The sequence below is a fragment of the Drosophila santomea genome, chromosome 3L, assembly GCF_016746245.2.
Source record: "Drosophila santomea strain STO CAGO 1482 chromosome 3L, Prin_Dsan_1.1, whole genome shotgun sequence".
Lineage (NCBI taxonomy): Eukaryota > Metazoa > Arthropoda > Insecta > Diptera > Drosophilidae > Drosophila > Drosophila santomea.
Genome location: NC_053018.2, coordinates 20400148 through 20409673, shown reverse-complemented (window position 1 = coordinate 20409673; position 9526 = coordinate 20400148). Strand labels below are relative to the sequence as shown.

Here is a 9526-nt window from a genome sequence, read left to right as displayed (position 1 = left end):
ACTGCAAAACGGAAGTCTGTAGTCTACATATGTATATTTGAAACAAAAGTAAAAATCCTTGTGTATATACGACCAATGTACACATGTGTACACTTATACTGATTTAATTTCATTTTGCTTTTAAAGTAGGCATACCGTTTCCTTACTGAATACTTGGACATATGTGCAGTCGATCTTGTATGATTATATATGTATATATATAGTTGGAAGAAAAAAAAAACACAAATTGAATTTGAATCACCTTTTCCAGTTTTTGTTTTGCATATGTATATACGGATTAATGAATATATCTCAATCACTTTCATATGGCGACGCTTGAAGGCACACAAAAGCTGGTAGTTACGAGGCGACTCTCTGCCTTGTTCGTTCGCTCTTTATTCTCGATTTAATAAAGAGACCTCCACATGAGAACTGCACTTGTGTCGGTGGAAGTTGCATGCCGGTTTTTGTTGTTCTGACGCCGATTTTCTCTCCGCCTCAGTGAATGAATCATCGCAACAAGCCAAATGCAGAGGAGACAAATTCCAAATTTAACGACGCTTTCTGGGACTCCACTTGGGGATTCGAAAATCGGGGATGAATTGGATGGTGTATGGTAGTGGTATTTGCAAGGGGGGAGGAACGAAAACAGAGAATTCTGCAACCTCTGTCCTTGATTTGGATGAATTCCTCTGCTTATTCGGGGACCAGACAACTTGTATTTAGCCAACATGTTCTTGCTCAAATGCAATTTTATATTTTATTTACTTTTTTGTGTTCCCTGAGCAAAGCATTTAAGCATTTAAACAAAAAATAACATTGGCGCTTAGACGAACAACAAATTTCTATAGGATAAAAGACCATACGAGTTTAATAGCTTTAGGTTAGGAAGTTATTTGTATGCTAAAACTAAATTTAGTGTTATATGTAGCTAGTCGTTTTCCGGAATGAAATTCAATAATACCTCGGCACAGCGCAAATGATACTTGTGTATATATAGTACTTATGAATCTGTGTGTATACTTGCTACTCAATGGCAGGTCATAAAAAACCTCTTGATGAGGTGTGATGTCATGTTTGTTTCACGTTCTGAACTTATGATTTACACAGTCAAATTTTAATGGTGGCTTTCAATACAAAACACAGAGTACGGGTGCCAAATGTGCAGTATAGTTTCCCACGCCCTCCAATCCCAAACTTATGCAATCTACATATATAGGGTGTTTTTTTTAGAGGTATAGAACTTTAAATTGCAATAAAACAACGATGGATTATTCGATTGACATGAATTTTATTGACATGAAAGATAATCTTGTGGCATTACATTTTAAATATGATTTCTGGCATATGACCGCCACGGCTGGCTCGGATGTAGTCCAATCTGGACGTCCAATTTGCAATGACTTTTTCCAACATATTTGGCCGTATATCGGCAATAACACGGCGAATGTTGTCTTCCAAATGGTTTAGCGTTTGTGGCTTATCCGCATAGACCAATGACTTTACATAGCCCCACAAAAAGTAGTCTAGCGGTGTTAAATCACAAGATCTTGGAGGCTTATGAAACATCGGGAACAACAGCAATCTCGTTTTGGGCCCATTCGACGAATCTACGCCTTGCTTGATGATCGTTTGGTTTCAATTCTTGCACGAGTTGGATTTTGTAAGCACGCATGACGAATTGCCAAACCAAACTGAGAATAAATCACTTGACAGCTGTTAAATCGGTCGCCATCTTGAACAGTAATGCCAACTTAAAGTTCTATACCTCTAAAAAAACACCCGTTATATTTGTCTAAAGACCATATGCAGATAGGGAAATATTACCATGGTTAATCGTGCAATTTGCTTTTAAGAAAAGAAACTACACTATTTCTGCGAGTCCCTTCGTAAAATCAAATTGTTTGAGCTCAACAACGTACATAGTTCTTCAAGTAACATAGTGTTAGTTTTGCACAGTGATAATCAAAACGCACCACTCATCCTAGAATTATATCCCACTTTACAATAATAAATAGGAAATATATAAATTGAGGGATCCCATAACAACCGCAAGTTGTTTTATTTTTTGCTCCCCAATTGCTGCTATCATTTTGCATTGTGCTGTTCCAATTGATTTGAAATCTCGAGCAGGGGCTACAGCGATGATTATTGTGCTAGGGTTGTGATAATTGAAATGCAGATTAGGTTCCAGTGCCTTTTTGTGTGAGGCTTTTCAGTCAGTAGCGGGAGAATTAATGCAATCAGAGTGGGCTATCGATCATCGAATCGAGACAAGGTCAGTGGGTTTTTAATCTGTTCAGGGGAAGCATCACGGAGGGTTTTATCAGTGGGAATGGGTCACCCCAAAAGTATTTCAGAAATCCATTGATGACGCAAGAAACCCCGTTTCCGGTCTATCAGAGCCGTGAGTTTGTTCCCCGTTTTGTGGCTATGTGGCTTTGTGGCCGCCATGAATAATGTTTAATAATGCTGCGGAAAGCGGCAAGTCGGAGCACCTGATATCGCGATGTAAGGCGACAGAGCCGCGATAAGCGGAGTGATAAGATACGCGGGTGGGGCTGGCGCATGCGCATCTGGGTTCTATTTGTTTTCGGAGCCTCCCCATGGGAAACCGTCAACAAATTAGTAACCCATTTCGAATGGCACCTGTTATCGTGTGCTTTATCTTATCTTATCGCTGACCGTGTATGCTCAGATTGCAAAAGCTACAAATTCTTGGCGACACTACGAACTGCGGGCGACAGGTTGCGTTTCAGTGATATTTTTCAGTTTAGTCGACGAACGGCAACGATACGAACACGAATCATTTCGCTGTAGTTTCCGCGTGAAAATTACAGACAAGATTGTGAGTGCCTCCTAACTAAGAGGAAACCTTCTGCGGAGGAGTGTAAACTAAAGTATTGCTCGAATTCCAGCTAAACGAAAGGAAAATCCAGCATATCTAGTGTAAAATGGTATCCGTGGAGACTGTAGGCTCTATTTTCATCAAGGCCCTGAAGCTGGTAAGTTTTGGGTTTCTACGGCTACGGCTTCTTTCCTATTGAGCAATAGCCTGTGTGTAGTCGCAATAACTGGGCTGATAAGCGCGCGTTTTATCAGTCCTAACGTATTAGCAATGTTACTCATACGCCAAGTTGTACCGCGAGGCGTGGCCAAGAAGTGATTCATTCCCTCTCGAATGTGACCTCATTGCTCTCCTGTGCGCTCCTTTCTTCGCAGATCATCAACCTGGTGATCATCTTCTTGTACCGTTGGGGCGATGGTGGCGAGTTCCTGGGCATTGGCGGCACTTGGAACTTGAACGAGGAGAAGAGCGCCGACGCGGAGATCGTAGCCTCTGGCGTTATGGTTGGATTTTTGATATACACTGGATGCCACACCATTGCCTTTGCCTTCGGCACCACCAAACATAAGGGGTAAGTTGAATGGCAATTCCTTGAATACACAGCAATCCGTAGTATTATTGATTATTGCTGCACGTTGAATTGCATCGATCCCTTTTCTCACTGGTTGTTTTCAACATTTTTCAACAGAGAACTGTGTGACACCATCATGAACGTGGTTGGCTGCATCATGTGGATTGCTGTGGGCGGAGTGGCACTCCATTACTGGAAGGGTTACATGTCCGACGAGGGCTTCCTGTATGTGAACTCGGAGCGCCAAGTGGGCATTGCCATGGGCTCGCTGTGTGTCATCGAGGGAGCACTGTACCTGCTGGATACCGTGCTGGCTTGCATACACTATTCGAAGGGCGACACCGACTACACGCAGTAGAAACTGAATATTGGGGATAACAATCGCAATCGCCGAATGAACACCATCCACATTTGTCTTTATACATAGATCGATTTAAGTGCAAATTAGTTTTTATCCGCAATCAATTATATACGTTCGTAAGGGTCAATTGTCGCTGTACTATACTAACTAAACTAACTGTTTTAAATTTCCATTCCCGATTAACTTCCTTAAATTGGCAAATACAAATAGTTAAGACCACGCCACGGATACAAGTTTTTGACTAAGGGGATACAAAGGAATATCCATAAAAACAAAGGATGTCGAATTATATAGACCTTGAATGATTGATTTCACTATTTAACTACGTTAAATCGACAAAATGGCATTAGAACCCGTATATCGTACTTCCCTGTTTTTCCCAAGCTTATTGCAACTTGACTGATGACTGATTAAATACTTATATGCTTCTATATCATACGTGAGCATGCTATGTTGTCAGTTTGATGACCAAACTTCTCTGCTTTAAATCAACACGCAATCGGATATTCCTATTCTGATCGATCATCTAATTTTGAACTATTACGATTAACTGGTGCTCACAATAAAATTATAAGACGGTTAGCAACCTTCACAGAACTATAAATGTTTCACTCACTTCTTTGCTAAGAGAAATGAACAGAATTTATGAGTTGTTCAGCCAAATCGATGACGCTTCAAGCTCGTCTGGTACCGATACTGCTCTGGAACCACGGTAACTGGAACTTCCGGAGTAAATCGAAAGCGTTCAACGAAGCATTGATGAATCCGAATAAAGCCCTATGTTTATCAGTCAGCTATACCCAGAAGTCTTCATGGGAATGAGTCATCTGCTCTACAGCAAAGTTTAAACAGTGCACTCAGAAGCATACAAAGGTTAGTCACTATAAGTTTACAACTAAAGAACTTAAGCATACAATATAAGGTATTTGAAGATTTCAAACTATCGATTGCATGGAAGAAATGCGCCTGTTTTAGGCCCCATTTTGTTTAAATTATTTTCAACCCTTTTGATCGTAACTCACCTGTTTTACTGGATTCCCTCGCCCGTCCACTGCATCTCGTTCCCGCTGCTGCTGCTGCTGCTGCTGCTGCCGCATGCTTCCGCTCCTGCAAACGCGTTTCGAACAAAAGGCACACCGTCGGGCCACGGATCCATCCTCCAGATCGAGGGCATCGAAGAGCACCGCCTGATCCTGGATGAAGGAGTTGCGAGTTCGCTGGTTCAGAAGCTCCAGGGTTCGCGAGTCCAAACTCTCTCGATAGACATTGTGGACCCGGTCCAGATTGTGCTCGTAGTCGGTGTCCAAATTAAAGGCACTGTTCAGGCTGGCCATGCTGCTCCTGCCCTCCAAGGATGTCTTGCTTCTGCCCTCCAGCGAAGTCTTGCTTCTCCTCCGGCGCATCACGACGGTCCTGACCGACTCATCTAGGGATGAGCCCAGGTGGACGGAGGTGCGCGATGTGTCGCCCAGCGGCGAGGGCGAATGGGAGTGGGCCAGCGCCGAAGGAGGCAGCGGCAGTTGAGTGGCGGTGGGCACCGGCTGCTCCGCCAGACTCATCAGCGATTGCTGCCGCTCCAGTTGCTTCTCGTAGCCATTGAACTTGTCGTAGTCGATGAAGGACATGTTGGCATAGCTAACCATATTATCGATGGCCTGCAGTGATTGCAATGAGGCACTCCATTTGGGATTCATCTTCTCCTTTTTCTCGGCTCCGCCTGCGCTCCCAGTGAATCCGCTAAAGGTACTCTTAAAGGAAGCAATCAGCGTGTTGGAACGTCTCTTTTGGAAATTCACCTGGGGGTTGGCGGGTTCTGTTTGGTTCAGCGACATCAGGGAGCCCTTGCGTTGAGCCGGCGACTGCACCTCCTCCAAAGGAGTCGATGTGAAGGGCTGGGCGGATTGGCGACGTTTTGGAGTCCTTACCGATGAGGTTAGTTCACTCCTTCGCAGAAGCACCGGCGAACTGACCTGAAGATCGGCCACCGATGTCTTCCGCGGTGATGCTGGTGAGGTGAGATCCCCAGATTTCTCCGTCTCCTCGCTCAACTGCTCCAACTGAGGCTCGATGAAACTCCGGCGATTTGGCCGCCTCATCTGGATCATCGAACGACTACGGGTGAATATATACGGTGTGCGGCTGGAATCCCCATCGCCATCAGTCCTCGATAGGTTCTCCTTGCTGCCCGTCAGGTGGTTAATCAGTTTATTCAGCCTGGTGCGCAGTGAGAAGCTGTTGGATCGCTCCATTCTGGGCACACTTTCATAGCCCGGCAAAGTGTTGGCGCCCATTATGAGACTTTGGTTCCTCTTTTCCGCCCCGTAGTGCTCCTTGGCTTTCTGGGCCGTGTTAACTGGCAAAGTATTATTCTTGCTATTGTTATTGGGCACTGTACTGCTGTTGTTGTTGTTGTTATGGTTGATGTTAATGTTGGTTTGTTTGTTGTTACTATTCGTATGGATATTCTTGGCATTTGCTGGTGATTTCACTTTATTACCATTTGGCAACGATGGCTGCTGCTTTTTGTTAACCTTTTGCGTCTTTTTCTGCGCCTTGGCCGCGCTCTTTGTCTCCTTGCTGGAATACATTCCCAAGCCAGTGGACTTTAAACCCCTGGAAAATATAGAAAAAGAGTGCGAACAGGCATTAAAAAACTGATTAAAAATCGGCTAACTCGTGTGCGATTGGTTTAAATTGCGGTTCGCCTTCCTATCAGTACGCCTAAACTCACTACTTTGCCAATTTGCTATTGGCAAGGTATATCAACTTCTAGTGCTTGTTTCCCAGTTTTCCATGTAAGAAAGTGGATATAGACGACAAATTATCCCGCGCTCTAAACCAGTCGAATATCTGTGTCAATATCGATTATTTCAACTCCTGTGTTTTACAAGAGTTTTACGAAGAGAAGCTCAAACTAATGTGGTTAGATTTCATCTGATTGCTTATGTTACATGCATACATACAATTTAGTGTGGCTCCAGCTAGTCTTATATTCCACGATGATACCGATTTCTTGCAAAGGCTCGGTTATGAAAATAAATCATTTTCATTGTGCAGAAGATAAAGATGTTTCAACTTAAAAGGGTCTTGTGGTAAAACTTGTGCTGTATCGTAAAGGAAATTTTCATTGGATAAATCCGAGAATATTTGACTGGTCTGCGATCAATCGACTCTGACACTTTCCCCATTCGCAGTGACAGTGACCCCGGCAGTTTCAGAAAATGGCAGAGTACTAAATCGAAAGCGTTGGGCAAGTGCATTCTGTCCATTTATCATCGCCATAGCATGGCTGCGAATCGTTACATTGATAAACGCGACCCAACGCAGCAAAAAAAAAGAGCGAAAATACTGGCATATATCAAGCGTTTGTATGGGTTAGTATCAGTTTGTGTTGGGGGTGCCATTATCTGGTGTACAGTGGACACCGCACAAGTGAAACTTCTCTCTAGATGTGCTATGCAATAGTGCTTCGCGCTCGTTACAATTCAATATTCGTTTTATCTACACTTTGATACAAATTGATATACCAATATTTAATTGATCTTTACATACCTAAGACAAATGATTGAGCAAACGGCCTTTGCTTAAACGAATTTTTATTCAGAATTATCAAAAAATGTATATAATACAGTACTCCATATTCTAGGGCAGCAGTTTTCAGAAATAATAACCAACTCTAAACTCTCTACTTTAGACCATTTTCTCTGAGTGCTTCCATGCAGTACGCGGACTTGTAGATACGTGGCCCATATTGCCAAAGACACAAGGCCAACACTTGGAAATACTTGCAGCGGGCGACATCAGAAGTCCATCTTCACTATTCGACTCAATTCCAATTTACGACTGACACTCGAACGGCTGACATATGTGGACGGGATGAGCTAGCTGCTCCCGGAGAACTGAACTGGGCCAGAAAAGAGGGACACAGCAGTGAAATTGCCTAAATGTTATCGCCAGCAATTTTTATTTCCAGCAAAGCTCAAAAACAACAGTCGACAGCCAACGTGTTGTGATAAGATTTCGAACCAAAAAAGACCAGACAAGCGCACTTGTATAAGTTCCCGTCGGTTGGGTTTGCGATTTTGGTCGGGGCTGGCAGATTGTTTTGGTTTCGTTCCCATCGGCCATATGTACGAGTATCCATCCGAGAGATTGCATTGGGCAGGGCAATCTTTTCATGGAGTGGAATGGTGTCTCGGATTCGGCACAGTAATCTGTATTTATAGTTGGATGACTTGCCCGAATAGTTATACTCCATTGTCCACTCTCAAATCAATGTCTTTGTAATCGTCCAATTATGACTTTTCTTGACATTTTTATGGAGAAACATCATCTAGTGCTTCGAGTGTGTTAAGAGAACGATCTTATCAACCCATTAATATTTATTCACTTGTACCCTTGTCTTTATCAATGTTATTGCCACTTCAGTAGAACTTCCCGAAAGCGAACAAAAATGGTACTACATGATTCATAGCTAGTGCGATTCGTTTCTAGTAGTCGAGGCCAATTATGTTTGAGCTGGGAACTCGATTGAGAAACATGTGCTAGAATTTCATTGCAACTGTAGGGTACCTAAAAGTTTGTATTTTTATATACAATAAGTCGAAGTTTATTATATATCGAAGAGGTGCACATACAATAAACAAAACTCTCGAAGAATAAGCCGATTCGTTTGCATTGCTATCAACAGCAAACGATATAAAAAGAAATCAATCATTTCATATTCTCGACTTTATTATTTTCGTGTACTCTACTTTATCAGTAGATAATTGCGGCGCATTTTCGGCAGCCATAGTACTAGTACACTTATCCAGTTTTATTATAAATATTAATATTACCCAACTAACAACAAAATTATAGCACAATAGTGGGTATATAGCTCCGTTTAAAATACTTTGAAACATTTTGCTTTAAAACTGATTACGTGACCATATGTCTCATTTTCTGGGCCTTAAAGCGTACCTACGATTTTTCACAGTTGTTAATAACTTTTGAGTAAAAAGTGCAAGCAACCATGATAGTGATATGGTCGTGTCATTGAAACCTCTTTACTCCTAACACTGAATAGCTCGCCAGCTGGATACGGGTTGTTTTAAATTGTGTTGACCATTGTAACTTAACATTCATGGCGAGACGTGAACTGAATGGCTTATGAATCCGTCTGCGAAAATATATTGCGCCAACTCTGGTACAAAACAACAGAAATGAGTGAAATATTTGTTCTCTAAGTCTGTCTGTATCCAGTGTTACACTGGAAGAAACCAATCCAAAAATAATCCACTTTGAAATATCTATAGCAAAGAATACCATAGTCGATCATCAACAGATAGCTTTCAAGACTGTGTTATCTTATATGCCTGTACTCTTTCTTCTGAATAAGAATATTTTGAATTTTTGAAATTTGAAAGTTATTTTCGGTGTAGGATTTAAGCAACCGCACACTTCAATGATCGTAACCGCACGGGAAGCCATGATCAGAATATCAATAACAATCAGTCCCCCCAAACGATGGTCGCCATAAAGTTGCGAGTCCCTGCGAATTCCCTTCAATTAGCCGCCAGCGTTGTTGTGGTTAATTTTAGCCCAGTCTTCACTGTCCTGTCAATTGGTTCGAAATCATTTCTGCCCTTGCACTTGCACTTGCACTTGCTGAGCTTTTCGATACGGATATCGATTTCGGTTGTGTTTGATTATTCGCTATGCTCCGCTGGCGATTTCAAATTTCATTGTGAGTGGAGGAGCACTAACCAGATGTGATGCTATGATT

At 42.3% G+C, this 9526-nt stretch overlaps 2 protein-coding genes across 4 annotated transcripts in view; one reads left to right on the top strand and one right to left on the bottom strand.

Moving 5' to 3' along the window:
* Nucleotides 1-9526, bottom strand: part of LOC120447485 — a 49300-nt gene that overhangs the window by 36777 nt on the left and 2997 nt on the right. For both annotated transcript variants that reach the window (XM_044005924.1, XM_044005923.1), the window contains one exon: nt 4782-6372. In XM_044005924.1, the coding sequence (XP_043861859.1) occupies nt 4782-6347 (1566 nt within the window). In that variant the 5' untranslated portion in view covers nt 6348-6372. The remainder of the gene's footprint in view (nt 1-4781; nt 6373-9526) is intronic.
* On the top strand, nt 2682-3987 carry LOC120447487 (protein snakeskin). 2 transcript variants are annotated; one of them, XM_039628883.1, is made up of 4 exons: nt 2682-2827; nt 2898-2984; nt 3202-3398; nt 3516-3987. In XM_039628883.1, the coding sequence occupies exons 2-4, from the start codon at nt 2934-2936 to the stop codon at nt 3754-3756; spliced, it is 489 nt and encodes a 162-aa protein (XP_039484817.1). In that variant the 5' UTR covers nt 2682-2827; nt 2898-2933; the 3' UTR covers nt 3757-3987. The 2 variants fall into 2 exon arrangements, with proteins under 2 accessions (XP_039484817.1, XP_039484818.1); XM_039628884.1 differs by lacking the exon at nt 2682-2827 and having other exon boundaries at nt 2845-2984.

Bases quoted from the DNA above. Each gene is read 5' to 3' on its own strand.
- LOC120447487 (XM_039628883.1), top strand. From the start codon at position 2,934: ATGGTATCCGTGGAGACTGTAGGCTCTATTTTCATCAAGGCCCTGAAG. The intron at 2,985-3,201 runs GTAAGTTTTGGG...CTTTCTTCGCAG, and splicing joins TCATCAAGGCCCTGAAGCTG to ATCATCAACCTGGTGATCAT. The intron at 3,399-3,515 runs GTAAGTTGAATG...ATTTTTCAACAG, and splicing joins GGCACCACCAAACATAAGGG to AGAACTGTGTGACACCATCA.